The sequence below is a fragment of the Lepidochelys olivacea genome (assembly GCF_965140295.1).
Source record: "Lepidochelys olivacea isolate rLepOli2 genome assembly, chromosome: 12".
NCBI lineage: Eukaryota > Metazoa > Chordata > Testudines > Cheloniidae > Lepidochelys > Lepidochelys olivacea.
The window spans coordinates 7,197,583-7,213,423 of NC_140422.1; the positions used below are offsets into that span (position 1 = coordinate 7,197,583).

The 15,841-nt window shown below is 39.7% G+C and overlaps 1 protein-coding gene across 2 annotated transcripts in view; it reads right to left on the minus strand.

Moving 5' to 3' along the window:
* RSPRY1 (ring finger and SPRY domain containing 1) overlaps positions 1-15,841 on the minus strand; it is a 54,749-nt gene that overhangs the window by 16,872 nt on the left and 22,036 nt on the right. For both annotated transcript variants that reach the window (XM_084644717.1, XM_084644718.1), the window contains 4 exons: positions 12,390-12,516; positions 10,623-10,681; positions 852-918; positions 26-157 (listed from right to left, as the gene is read on the minus strand). In XM_084644717.1, coding sequence (XP_084500843.1) covers positions 26-157; positions 852-918; positions 10,623-10,681; positions 12,390-12,516 — 385 coding nt within the window. The remainder of the gene's footprint in view (positions 1-25; positions 158-851; positions 919-10,622; positions 10,682-12,389; positions 12,517-15,841) is intronic.

Here is a 15,841-nt window from a genome sequence, read left to right on the forward strand (position 1 = left end):
TGAATCCTGCTCACACTATACCTACATAGATTGTCTAAACTCCACTGGGCACAGAATCCCACTTGGCGTTTTAAGAAGTCCAGATTATCTGTCCATTTCTCTAACAAAACAAGCTGGTCACTAATACAGGATTCAGAAATTGTCATTTTATTTTCACCTGTAATTTAAAAGTGAAAAAAGTAATAGATGTAAACAAGAAACAGTGATTTAAAAGACAAAGGTAAATATTTTACCAGTACAATGTAGAAATATTCTAAGTCTCAACATTAAACAAAAAATTTAGGAGTTCACGTACCTTCTCCTGACACATTAACAGGAAGAAATGCAATATTAAATATTCTGCATTTTACTGTACTAAGTCATCTGAGAGCATGGCTATTAGCTAGGAAAATAATAATTATAGTCTATTAACAGGACAATTTTTTTCCAGCCATGGCGAGGCCTTCAAAGGGCTCTTATTCCTCTTCCCATCCCCAAAGCTACATTTGATGGATAGCAGACCCTATGTGGCAATAATCTGAGCTATATTTGAGGACAGTACACAATAGAGTGACGGAATTGTGTTCCACCCATTCTCTTTCCAAGGAAGTTGGGTCACTAGAACAGCATGAGTCTCCTCCTGCCCCTGAGGGCCTGAGCATACTTTCCCCTACAGCGATCCCATTCCCTGTCAGCCCAGCTATCACTGATCCTTACGGTGCACTAGGCTTAAGCTACAAGTTGGGAACTTCAACATGGTTATTTCAAGTGCATGCACCGGGGACAGCTGATGTGATCAGATGAAGGAAATAACCATTCTGGGGTAACATTAGTTCTGTTTTTGCCGTAAGAAGTACTAGGCTAATACTTACTTGTTTGTGCAAACTTTTCCAGTGCTATTAGTGCAAAAAGCATTACCGTAGGATGGGACTGGAAATTCTAAAGAAAACAAGAGTATTAAACACATGCCATAGCTGTGCAAGATGTTTCTGTTGACTTGTCTAATACAATGAAAACAGTTTCTTAAAACTAACAGTCAGATTACATTTTCAAGATTCTTCACAAGAGAAAGGCAGAGATGTTATGAGTAAGGCTACGTTTTAGTCATGGGGTATTTTTAGTAAAAGTCATGGACAGGTCACGGGCATTAAACAAAAAGTCACAGCCCGCTGACCCGTCCATGACTTTTACTAAAAATACCCGTGACTAAATCTTACCCGCTGGGAGGTGGGCACTCCTGAAGACTGCTCTGTGTGTGGTGGTGGGGGAGGGAAGGAAAGCGCAGGGCGACGCTTCTGCTGGGGGGGGGGGTGAGGGAGGGAGTGGGGGCCGGTCCAGGCAGGGGCCCCGCCGTCGGACCACTGCTCCAGGGCAATGCCGGGGACCAGCTGCCTGGGGCTGCCAAAGCAGCGGCCAGTGTGGCTGGCCCCAGGGCTTCCCCAGCTGCTGGGGTGGATCTGGGGCCAGCCGCACCAGTGCAGCAAAATTCATGGAGGTCACGGAAGCCATGACTTCCATGACCTCCGTGAATGATTCGCAGCCTTAATCATGAGCAATGGTCACAGTAGGAGGAGGGAAGTGGGCCATACTACAAGTACTCACAGGACCTATTTCTCACGTCACAACAGTTTTTAAACCAGCGTAGTCTATCTACAGTAGAACCTCAGAGTTACGAACTGATCAGTCAATCACATACCTCATTTGGAACCAGAAGTACACAATCAGGCAACACAAGGGGTGGGGGGAGGGAGGGGGAGAGAAGCAAACACAGTGCACTACTGTATTAAACTACTACAAAAAAAAAAATAAAGGCAAAGCAGCATTTTTCTTCTACATAATAAAATTTCAAAGCTGTATTAAGTCACTGTTCAGTGGTAAATTTCTGAAAGAACCACCATAATGTTTTGTTCACAGTTAGGAACAACCTCCATTTCCAAGGCGTTCGTAACTTTGGGGTTCTACTGTACTTCAATGGAGTTGCTCCCGATTTACCTCAATGGGTCACTAGCTCTCATTGAGGACCACTGAATTAAAAAATATAAAATAAAATGATAATAAAGTTTCTAGCCCCAAATGCTAAGATTATTTTTCTGACTTATACCTTCAAGATGCCTCGTTCTAGTAACCGCAAAATTTCGCAAGTTTTTTTTCCCCCTTTAAATAGAATTCATGCAAAAGACATTTCAGATGGAAAGCAGTTATTTGAAATAACTAAAGTGTAGGGTTAATAAAAAGGAAGGCTAGCCTTCAATATGCTCCATAATATAAACAGAAAGTTTTGATACGTACATTATATATTTGATATATAATTTTAAATGTCCTTATCAGGCATTATGTAGAGTTCTCAGTTTGTCCTTATAGTAATTAACATAAATGAAGGAGATGCTAATAATGGTTAACAAGCAATTTGGCACTATCCCAAGAGAAAGTTTGGAAGACAAAGTAGTTTATTTCTTAATCAAACAAGCACTTTATTAGCAAGTGAAAGTTTCTTCTTAGTTAGCCATGTGATTTCTTTAGCATTTGGTAAATTGTAGTAGTAAGAAAGACTTGGCACTTTTATAGGTGCTTCTCATTTGTAAAGCTCAAGTGCTTTAAAAAATGGGTATAATTACTCTCATTCACAGATGCGGAAACTGAGGTACAGAAGTTTTGCTCCAGGGTCACGCAGTCCATCAATGAAAGAGCTGAAAAGCTCTTAGGTCTCCTGAATCTCTGCCTGGGGCCAACTGCAGGCCATTCTGCCATGAGGAAAGAAGTGACCGCTCCCAGAGGGGAGAGTCAGGAAGCTGAAAATTTGTTAGAATCCTTTGTGGGATGGTCTTAGAACAGTGATTTTTTTAAAAAGTGAATTTAGTGTTTGTGAAAGATCAATCAGTACCTTCTATTCATCCAGAAAACAGACACGGTATGGGCAAGATCCCCCAGATTAATGGGGCAATTTAGCTGAACCGGGGGGGGAAGGAAGGGAACACCCCTCAAGGATGTCTACCCTGCAGCTGGCAGTGAGCCTCCCAAAGTGGGCAGACTCACTCCCCGGAGGGGCTCAAGCTAGTGCTCAAAAAATAGTGTGGATGCTGTGGTGTGGGCTCTCAAGCCCACCCAACCTCCTAGGCTTGAGAATCTGAGCCACAACGTCCGTGCTCCTACTTTTAGCATGCTAGCTTGAGACCACTGGTACGAGTCTATCTACTTGAGCTGGGAGGCTCACTCCCCGCTACAGTGGAGACATACCCTAAGAGTGAAAATTCAGTCTCACCCCAGACACCCCACCCCCAAAACACATACACATACCTATACCAGCTTCAGAATAAAAGTCTAAACAAATAAAACCTATGGCAATTCTGCTCTACCCTTCCAGAATTCTGCCAGAACAAGAAAAATCATAGGAAATGCAGATTATTAAAATCAACAGAACTAGCCCAACATCTGCACTTTTAGGTACATTTACACTAGTGTAAGTGACAGCATAATTTGACTAAAAGTTTGCATGGGGGAGCAGAAAGAAGATCTAATACTGCACTAACTTTCATATCACTCAATGTAGAACATCCCAAAACATTTATGCTGAGAGTGGCTGAATTAAATGATGTTCAATCCGTATGACCTCACTAGCCTGCTCCTATAGTTTACTCCACAGGATGTATTTTTCAGGAGCGTTCTCAGTTATAACTAGCTGTTCTAGTACCTCTTGGTATCGAAGTCCAAAGAAGAACATGCAATTACACATTGCAGGGCATATCCCCCTCCCACTTAAATGTACCTGCATAACCTCCACTAATGCCCGTGGGAGTTAGTAAGGTGACACTACACTTATTCTCCAGCTAAATTCAAATACAATTTGGTCAACTTTTCCATTAACATGTAAATGAAGTCTGAAATTAACCAGAACACATGCTGGTGATAAATGGAGGGGAAAGAGGTTCAAAACTGCCAGGGCACAGTAGGGTTTCAATTCATAGAGCAAAGCCTGGTTATTTAAGTTCGTATTAAAATGGAAAAATAGAAAATAAGTCTATAGTCCCTAAAGGCTAAAATTAGTAAGTGAAAAGATTAACAAACGTGTCCAAAGATGCAGTAACAGAACAAAGATCACTTGAACAATACCGCCTCACACCAAACTCCTGCTCTTTATACCAGCATAAATCCAAAGAGCAACTGATTTTACCACAGGAATATTTGTATATGGGCCTTTATTCACAATGTTTTTGCAGCTCTACAACAGATTAACACTGAAAGACCAAATACTGCTCATCTTGCTTATGTGATTACTGTGTGAGCTGATGTTCTGACACTATGCTTGTGAGTAAGATGGACAGGATTTGGACCTTAATGATAGTTCCACCCCAGCTTCAAATTCACTCTGTGGTCAGTGTGTTGCAGCATATGTCCCTTTAGCAGATACACTAAATGTTTATTTTTTTCCCCTATATGGAATTAGTTAATTACATTTTCCATCTCGGGCTCCCAGGGGATTGTTAACCTAGTTTTGATCATAAGCAAAGGAAGAAAAATTGCACACTAGCAAACCAGTTTCTGCGCAATGTGAACAGTATAATGTCAGCATAACAGCTAGCACAGTGGTATTGGATGCCTGTAGTGCGATCACCGACTCGGTGGGGCTTGGTAGAATTTTGCTGGGTTTCTACAGAACTGCAGAGACATTTACTAGGAACTTTCACAGAGACACAACTGAACTCCAGGACTCTGCACAAGTTCATCACATGCAGTGGTGACACCTGCAAGTAACATGTGCAGAACGAGAGACTTGCGTTGTGAGTCTCCCTGTGAAACGGCAGCTAACACAAGAGATGCTTCATCCAACCCGTAACTGCCTGCTAAATGGCAGGTGTTATTACAGAAAAAATAAGAAGTGATCCACTGCAATGCTCTGATAAAAAGTTACGTTCAGTTAAAAAGGAGCTATGGTTATATTGTGCCTTTGCTTAAACAAACAAAAAACACGTCTTTGGTTCCATGATACCTAGAAAGGATTAAATGGTCTAGCAAGTTGTACAGTTTCCAAAGACATTTGACAAGAAACTTCCACCATTAAGTCTTCCTTAATATTATGCCAATTATTTGTAATCTTTGTAAGTTATTTCAAAAGATTTTCTGCACTTATCTTTTATACCTATTATAGTCAGCATTTCCCACAACAGAGTCAAATAACTACTGTAAACTTTCCTACTGTAGTTCATGCATGTCTAATAATGCTTTTGTTCTTGGGAAAAATGGCTATTGAGTTTAACAACTTTTGTAAAGATTTTCCACTATACATAATCTGTGACCCTGATTCGGTCCAATGCACCATTCCCTTAACACGAGGGGTTCTCAAACTTCATTGCACTGTGACCCCCCCGACAACAAAGTTACTACATGACCCTGGGCAGGGCTGGATTACCCAATAGGCAGACTAAGCACGTGCTTTGTGCCCCCTGCTTTGCTGGTGCCCTAAGGAAAAAAAGTTTTTTTAAAAAAATTTGATATGATTTCAAAAAAGTATCGAAATCGTCATCATGGGAAAAATCAGAACTTTGCTAAACTTCCTTACACTCCACTACACACACTTCCCCCGTTTTTCTGTTCTCTTTTTATTACTTATCCCCACCTAAAGCAGGGGGCGTCCTACTAACAGATTGAAATAATGTGAGGAAATGAGATCTTGTCATGTATTGCAATAAATTAATGTTTTATTACTGATATATTCTTCTGAGTTATACATGCTTGATTCGTTTTTTCCCCCCCTTTTCATTCCTCTCTCTCTCTCTATATATATATAAATAAATGAAAGAAATGGAAAAATATATATAAACAAGCACACACACGTACATTGTGTACTTTTTTTTCTATTTAAAGTTCAGAAAACCGAGTAGGGGCAGGATGAAACGTAACCAACTGAGTGGAGCACAGAAACGTAAACCGGTGGAAGAAACGAAACAAAAAACTAGTGAAATTTTCCAAAATCTTCCAAAGCTGACATTTTTAAAAGCGAATCCACCAGAAGCAACATCTTCTCTCAGCAGCACAGACATTGTTCCAAAGCCTGTACGTGTTTCAGAGACTGACCCCTTTTCCATGGGTGAAACAACCACCATTCCAGAACCTGTGGATGTGTCAGAGACTAACTGATCATCCTACTCCTGGTGGTAACAGACATTGTTCTAGAAGGTGTGGATGTGTCAGAGACTGAACCTGCTCACGTTGTAAATAGGAGAAACGATTCTGGTATGTGGGTTGATTTCAGTACCGATAATGACAGGTTTCAGAGTAACAGCCGTGTTACTCTGTATTCGCAAAAAGAAAAGGAGTACTTGTAGCACCTTAGAGACTAACCAATTTATTTGAGCATGAGCTTTCGTGAGCTACAGCTCACTTCATCGGATGCATACTGTGGAAAGTACAGAGGATCTTTTATACACACAAAGCATGAAAAAAATGGGTGTTTACTACAAAAGGTTTTCTCTCCCCCACCCCAAAACCTTTTGTCATGGTAAACACCCATTTTTTCATTCTTTACCACGACAAAAGGTTTTGGGGTGGGGGAGAGAAAACCTTTTGTAGTAAACACCCATTTTTTCATGCTTTGTGTGTGTATAAAAGATCCTCTGTACTTTCCACAGTATGCATCTGATGAAGTGAGCTGTAGCTCACGAAAGCTTATGCTCAAATAAATTGGTTAGTCTCTAAGGTGCCACAAGTACTCCTTTTCTTAGTACCGATAATGTAGCTTCCGGGATAGATCGTGGACCGAATGACTCAACACCACACTAGGCCATTTGAGAAATCACATCGGACTTTTACCAATGGCAAACAAGATATTGTCCACAAAAAATTTCAGCATGAAAGCGATTGGTGAGAAATACGCTTGAGAATGACTACTGTATTCACCATCAACAGGGTCTGTATACCGTTTTGTTTGCAAACTCTTTGCATGTAAACCTTCAACATCCCGGTTTGCTGCAGATGGATTTAGTGACTGGCAGAATACTCTTAATTGAACAACATGAAAATAGCACTACTCACAGATTCAATGTTGACATATTTAAATCAGAGACAGGGCTTTGGATTGACACAAAAATTGGAAGACCAAATTAAAGGGGAGCGTGAATACTGGCAACATGTCTTGCAGCGTGTTATAGCGGTTATTCAAACATTAGCTGAACGTAGTCTGCCTTTCCGGGGATCAAATGACACATTTGGATCATTGCAGAATGGAAATTTTTGGGGATTGTTGGAGCTTGTGGCTCAGTTTGACCCATTTTTAGCAGGCCACATCTCAAAATATGGGAATGCTGGCAAAGGTAACCCGTCATACTTATCCAAGACAATATGTGATGAACTCATTGGTCTAATGAGTGACAAAGTTCATTCAGCTATTGTGGATGAAATAAGTACTGCTGGGTACTTCAGTTTATCTGTTGGCTACACCTGATCTTCCACATATTGAAGAATTGAGTATTGTACGAAGATGTGTCTCCCCCACAGATGGAAAACCAGTTGAACGATTTATAACATCCCTCAATTTGAAAAGCCACACTGGTGAAGAAATTGCAAATCAAGTACTGCATTATCTGTGCCAAGTTTGCAAAACAGATCTCAAAGTGCAGAGGTCAATCTTATGACAATGCTGCCAGCATGTTAGGGCGTTATCAAGGAATGCAGAAGCAGCTTTATAGAACAGAACAAATGTGCCATATTCACACGGTGTGCTGCACACTCTCTCAATGCTGCTGGCTGCAGTGCTGTTGACTGTTGTCTGATGGCAGTAAGTTTTTTCTCAACAGTTACTTTATACATTTTTCTCTGCCTCAACACACCGATGGGCAGTTCTTAAAACACATTTGGGCAATGATCGTGTGTTGAAATCTCTTTCTAATACTTGCTGGGAGGCACATGCAGTGGCAACAAGTGCAATTCTGGAGTCCTACTCAAAGATTGTGGATGCATTAGAAAGTATAGCTATAGCCAATCACAAAAGGGAGAAACTATAGGAGAGGCAGGAAACATTGCAAACAAGATGCAAGAACTAGAGTTTGTATTCATGTTGACCATGTGGAATGAAATTTTACAACACTTACCACACAAGTCAAGCTCTCCAAGAAAAATAATTTGATTTGAAAACATGTGCAGACCTCTGTCCATCATTAGCAGACCACTTACACAGTGAGGAATGATTTCAGAAGATCTGAAGACATATCAAAAGATATCTTGCCTGATACTAACTACAAAGAAGCCCAGTCCCGCAAGTGAATCAGGAAAAAACAAGCAAATGATAGCAGTGCAACTGAAACAGCATTGAATCCTAGAGACAAATTTTGCATATCTACTTACTACACTATAACTGATACGCTTGAAGCTCATATGAAGAGGAGAGGTGAAGTGTACAAAGTAGTATCAAGTAGATTCTTTTCTAAATGATATGGACTTATCTGACAAACAATATTTCACAAGGTTCCCAAAAGCTAGTTGACTCATACCCTGTTGACTTGAACATGAATCTCTGTGGAGAAGTACGGCAGTTCCACTGTTATATGCATGCAAAGTTTAATGAAACAGGAAAAATGAAATTCAGTCACATTGATCTTCATGACACAATACTGAAAGATGGAATACAATGTAGAGATCGCACTACGTATTTTTCTAACCTTGATGATAACTAACTGCTCTGCAGAACGCTCTTTCTCAGCTGAAAACAATAAAAACCCTCAGAGAGCAACAATGTGTCAGGACAGACTTGATTCACTTTCCCTATTGTGTATGGAAGCGGACATGCTTTGTCGAGTCAGCTTCAATTAACTTAATCCAGAATTTTGCAATCAGAAAATCTAGAAAGAAGCTATTTTAATTTCAGCATACATGTAAGCTTTGTGTCATTTCGAAAAATAAAATTTTATTTTACGGTATAATATTTTTATTTTGAATTACATATGGGGGGCACCATAATCTTTTTAGTGCTTAGGGCCTCTAAAGGTCTTAATCCAGCCTGGACCCCGGGGGAAGGAGGTGTGGTGCTTGAGCCCCGACGCCTTGAGTTGGGGGGGGCCCCCGGAGCCCGAGCCCTGCCACCTTGGGTGGGGGATGGAGCTCAGGCTTCAACTTCAGCCCCAGAGCCCAGCAAATCTAATGATGGCCCTGACGACCCCATTAAAATGGAGTCACAACCCACTTTGGGATCCCAACCGACAGTTTGAGAACAGCTGCTTTCCACTGCTCTGATTTAAGAGGACTAAAGCACTGGAGTTCTCCGTGTGGAAGGCTTGCATAAGATCCTAAGTTAATCACGTGCTGGAAGCCTCTCCTATAATCGGGCATCCACAACAATTCTAAAACTCTGATCTTCTAAACTATTTGAAGGTTAGTTTTGCTTTAAGGGGCTTAAACTACCCAATGCCAGTAAATTCAAAGGTCAGGCTTAAAATGCCTCCCTTTTAACTCACTGCACTGGTAATGCAAGCTGGTTGGTGTGCCAGATTGCTCTCTGTACCTCCATCTGATGCAATGGTGAAGGACAGACTTTCAATCTTAACCTCACATTTTCTGGAGTGGTTTGGCCAGGCCCTTGATGTTATGTTAATGTTGCTTCTGGGTTTATGATCTGTTCATTTCTGGGTACCAAGTCCAAAATCCCTAGGATTGCTCCTAGCAGGAAATATTCCTCCTATACTCCAGAGACACCCATCTTAAGTCATAGTGTTCTGCAACCATGATCACCAGTTACCAATATGAACTGGCAGTAAGGTGCATAAGCCAGACTACAAGCCAAAGAAGCCTAGGTTCAGATAGAAGGCTTAATTATGGGTTATTCTGAATGTGTTTATCTGAAATTTAGATAATTTTAGCAGTAGAGTCATTTTTGGTGAACTGTTTGCAGAAGTAAGAGCACAACAGAAATTTTAGAAGGAATAAGGATCACTGCAAGGTATCACAGGGCATTAAAGTACAAGATAAGGGATATCCTTTCCTTTACTCCAAACTAATGTTCAACTATATCCCTGACCTTTGAATTCACAAGACAGCGACTTCTTAGTTCAAATCTGTTCTTCACTTTGACCACAGTGAATGGATGAACTTGTTATCTACAAGTACAATTGTGTATACCGCAACTTCCATAGCACATTCATGTCAATGCCAGGGTCTGAACGGCACTAAGAATTTAGGAGCAGGGACTCGTTTTCTCTAGGTTCTGTATAGTGCCAAGCATATACTCTGTGCTTCACAAATTAAACAAAACAAAATACTTGTGGTCTTTATTTTCATAGATATTCCTTCCTTTCTTTTTCATTCTCTCATTAAGCCTTTTTGACTCCTGCCTTATTAAATAGTTTCTATTATTTCTATAGTCTGATGTTAGATTTTCCAACATCAGCCTAAAGTGTTCACAGTTAATAAGCCTGTCCTTTATTTTGATTATTTTTAATTTGTATTATTTGGTTTTGTATGTTGAGCCTGTCATTGATTTAAGTGAAAAATGCTGTATGTACAGACAAAGATAGATAAAATTACAAAAACTGATCTTACTGCACTTACAAAAAAAAATTAACAGTAACACTTGCTGAAAACACTAACATTTACCACTTATGCATACAGATGCAATTAAGAAGCTGGAGCAGCTAAGAATGCTACTGTGCTTAGATACTTACCAAGCTTTGCAGTAAATATTCCAGTATTCCTGGGCTGAGTAAGCCTATACTTGCAGGACCTGCAAGAACACTAAAAATGAAATGCATGTATGGGAACTGCTGCATTATCTTTCCACGTCTATTAAAGTTAACCAAGGGGGGGGCATTTTGTCCCTGACAAAGACCTTGCATTCACAAAAAGAAATTAAACTAGTACCCAGGGCTATGGTTTTGCACACAAGCAAAAAATGGACACTCTCCTGTATGCTTAATTTATGCATGGAGTTACTATGAATGTGCGCATAAATCAGGTATCTGAATGCAGAGTCTTGGATCTACCTTCCATTTCTATGCACAAATACTCATGTGCCATAGCTGTAACTGCGTATTGTTCTAATTATCTTCAGTATTCCTAGAAAGACACCTGTGACCTTGGTATCTGATAACACTTATGCCTACATATTTTTGAAAAAATATCAGGCCCCAATGTATATTTATGTAAAGCCGGTAGTTTCTCTCATTTTGTATTAATAAATCAAGGTTAAAAAGATCAGCTCCCTCAATCACTGGCACAAAATGAGTAATGCCCACAAGATACTGCCAGCTTGATGCCTAGTCACCCAATCTGCGATTGGCATTGTGGCAACAGACCAATAAAAATGCCCAGAAACATTATCTGCTTAAGGTAGTGTGGTAGAAGGGAGGGCATTCAGCTTCATAAAATCCATGAACTGTGACAAATTTGTGTACACACAAAAGCACTATTATAAAACAGCATTGACCCCATCGCAGCCTGGATTTCTAGAGAAGCATCTGCTCTCACCTAACCAAATGGAAATGGTCAACTAACATAGGATCTTATTTTGACCTATGGTATCAAGAGCGTGGCAAGGAGGAGGAATTGTTGCTTTTATTTCAGATATCAACATCAGAAGTCACTGTTCATGTAGGACCTACACAAAAATGTTTTATGCTCTTTAGTGCTGGCTCTGAACCAATAATTAAATGCTACTTCTAAAACTGTGCTGATATCAACAGTGGGGCACAAACTAGGAATTTTAAAAAGACATGTTAATTTCAAGCACCCCTAGAAAGAAAAAAAAAGAAAAGAAAAGTTGCCAAATGGGGCAACAATCAGAAGGGAATGGAAACTTCACTTTCAGTTTCAGGTAGGGCATTAAAAATAAATGGAGAATAAAGAGACCTATAAAAACAAAAATCACTTTTTAAAAAGGAAATACTCTGTGTCCTTTTAAATAATGTAGCTGAAGAACATTTGCTTCAGGAAACTACAACAGAACATCTGTCTGTGGTGGAAAGAACATCCGTCATCTTTCCACGCATTCTCTTTAATAAGAATAATTTGTCCTTTAGCCAGTAGGCAAGATGATGATAATGTGTTCCCAGAAATTCTCTCATCCACCCAGGTTAGGCCTGTAAAAATGTTAGCACGGGTAATTGCATCATCAAGGCTGTGTGTCAGGAAATCTTACTTAGCAGATGCTTGAAATATATACATGTGTGGATTGAGGTTTTATTTGGTAAATCAAATATTGAGGGAGTTTGGTGCAGTAAAATCCAAGTTCAGAGCCAAGCTGTTTGCTGGTGACTGAAATTAAGCCTTATCAATATTTTGATCATGCAGTAGATTTGGTCCGCGCTGGAAGACAAGATCTCTCCTTGTTCCAAAACGTGACCTCAGTTCTACAAAGTCAGCTCTGAACGTTGCTATGCTGTGACACTATAGAAAACTCAAAAATAAGCTTTCAGATTGCTCCTTCTGCTTACCTGCTAGTTTCTCAGCCAAACAGCCCAGTACTGCAGTTGTGTTACGATGTTTGGCAGGGTGACAGGAATCCTGGCAGGCAACAGCTCCATTTAAATTTAATATTTCAGTTAATTTCTGCAATGCATCCTAAAACAGAGTCAGAATGCTATTTAACAGTATAGGAATTATGGAACACATTGTTTTCCACGCAGTCATTCAATATAACTCAATGATTCTGCTTCAATATCAATGCTAACAGGAGAATATTACAGATGCCAAGTGATAGTTTATCTGTTTTAAAGAGAGACTAGAAGTTTAATTTATCTTAAAGAGTTACATTAATTCATTGGTTACTGCCAAATGAGCCAAAGGATGTCTGATTGCTCAAAAATGATGTGCTGCCAACTGTATCAGAAATATTAACCTTTCCTTAACCTTAATGGATCAGAAAGAAAGAGAATGCAGAAACCAGGGAGGACTGCCACCAAAGTGGCTTAGGTTCCAAATATCCTGATGCTATTTTTAAAAAAAGTTTATCTTGTTTTAAAATTGAAAAGACAGTAAAAAAAATGAATTGCGCATAACAAAAATGGAGATAGCCCCTGAGTCCACTTTACAAAACTACGCTGTTGCTTACTCTAAAACCTCCTTCTCCCTTGGCATACGCTGCCTATACTCACTGTGCTAGTCTTTTAAACAAGAAAAAAAGACTAACAGAAACCTATGCTGAGCCTTCGTTTCTTCTGGCTATTAATGTAGGATTAAATGCAGAACAAATCTAGAGTAACTCCCACCAATTTCACTGGAGTTACCCCAGTGTAAATCCAAATTCAGAACAGAAATTGCTCCACAGATGGGTCCAAACTGCAACTCCTGATTCATCTCAACCCCTCCAACCCCAAACTTTTAGGAAAGTTCAGTTGAGCTGATTCAGACCCCAGTTTCACAACTAAGCCCAACATTTAATTAAAACAAAAACAACTCTCCACACTGAAGTTATCAGCAGGACATTTGGAAAAGATTAGTGTAACTGAGTTTATGAAGTTTTACGCTCTTTGGGTCAGATTCTGATCCAGATTTAAACCACGGCAACATGGAAAAAATCTGATCTTTGAATGGAGGTTACAGGGAAATGTAATTGTGTTCCCAAAAGAACAGCCACAAACAGAACTAATAGATAAGGCTGACAAAATGCAAAGAGCATAGAGAAGAAAGAAAAAGAATAACCAGCAATGATTGAGGAAGGGACTTGAGGTGAAAAAGTACAACTAAAATTAGAATGAGGATGACATTCTCAGACACGGCCCTTAGTCAATCTTAGTGAAACTACAGTAGAACCTCAAAGTTACAAACTGACCAGTCAACCACATAGCTCATTTGAGACCGGAAGTGCGCAATCAGGCAGCAGAGTGACAAAAGTGACGGAAGTGACAAAAAGAGGAAAAGAAGAATAGAAGAAAAGAAAGCAAGAACAGTACAGTACTGTGTTAAACGTAAACTGTTAAAAAAATAAAGGGAAAGTTTAAAAAAAGATTTGACAAGGTAAGTAAACTGATTCTGTGTTTGTTTCATTCAAATTAAGATGGTTGAAGTAGCATTTTTCTTCTGCATAGTAAAGTTTCAAAGCTGTATTAAGCCAATGTTCAGTTGTAAACTTTTGAAAGAACAACCATAAAGTTTTTTTCTGAGTTACAAACACCTCGGGAATGGAAGTTGCTTGTAACCGTACTGACATTAATTGTTTTGACTTTTTTTCCCCCCCTCTAAGACTCTACTCCAGAGTTTACAAAGTTGCCAATGTAAGTATAAACAAATAAAGGAAGATTGAAGTTAAACATCAAAAAGCTAATGTGGCTTTAGGTTGACTCTCTGTGGAAAACTGCAGCTTTCCAAAAGTTGGGAATACTGACTTGACAACCCTGCAAAAGTCTTCAGTTTATCCAGAACAGGTAAAGGCTGGACAACAGCACTGCAAGCTTCCCTCCAAGTGCACACAAACCTGAACGTAGGAGCCTGAGTTGTTTCTCAAGGGTGAGAAGATAGAGAATAAGCTATGTCCCACTTAGACCAGCCTTTTCAAAATTGGATGCCGAAAACTAATGCACTTGAAAATCACACTATTTAGAAGTACTGAACAAGTCACTGGAAACTGGGGCATTTTATACCTCTGAAAAAATCGAGCCATTAATTTAGGTGCTTAACATCAAGCACCCACATTTGAAAGATTTGGTGTTAACACTTGGCTTCTCCTTTGAGGATGCCAACAAAAGGGCCATTTAGTGCCAACTGTAATGGTAGGTTTGTTTTTAAATCTGGAACTGGCCGAGATCACGTCTCATTTCAGTCTACCTGCCAGATTGTATGGTGTTGACTTTCTCACTACTAACTCGGGTGGACTGGAACCACTAACCAAGGAAGAAAGAGGCTCCTTACCCAGTTATAGTATTTGATCAACTCCTGAGCAATCAGCTACTCAGTTTATAATTTTATTTAAGAGCCAATGAATTAGAAACTTCCCAATCTCTCACCCTATGACAATGTACATTAAAAATTAAAGTTGGCACAGTAACAAGTGTAGTACTAATGGAAGTTGCAGCAATGCCAGTGTCAGAAAGAGTTCCTGGCAAAACAGAGATTTAAAAGGCCTCTAAAATAACATACACCAAATCATGTGAGGTGCTGTAGGCCCAGTACTCCCACTAAATTCAATGGGATCTGTGGATGCTGAGTACCTCAAAGGATTGGGACCCAATACCACCACTTCATTTCAGTTTTTAAAATGCCAAAAGCTAAATGATTGACTTCTATTTGTAGTAAAATACAATTTATCCAGTTATGAACACACACACCTGGCCATTTATTTTAATCTTACTTTAAGTAAAGAGAGCCAACAGTCAGTACCCAGCTAACAAAAGCTTTTTAAAAAAGTTACAGTATTGATCCATTTGTGGCTAAAATGCGTAAGCTAAAGAGGAAAAAAAAGCATTTTGTCTTATACATAGATAAATTATGAGGAACTCAACACTGACACAAAGAAGTGCCGGTTTAAAACATGGAGAGTAGGTGGTAAAGCAGCTGAATTTGCACTGATTTGGCATTCACTGGGCATGTACAATGAGTAACACACACCACGAGGGCCGAAGGTGAGCATACTGGCAAAAGCAACTAACAAAAGAAACTTCCCTACTCTCCCGCCAAGCACAAACTATTTTTCATAGACTCATAGAATATCAGGGTCAGAAGGGACCTCAGGAGGTCATCTAGTTCAACCCCCTGCTCAAAGGAGGACCAATCCCCAATTAAATCATTCCAGCCAGGGCTTTTTCACTCTCTTCTCACCATTTTTTCCTGAAACACTTTCACCATCAAATAGCCCACTGAATCCTAGATCCTTGCAAGTTACCCTACTTTATAAGTAACATCCGTTTTTAGCCAACTGACACCCAGGACACAAGTTTACATCAGTGGTGAA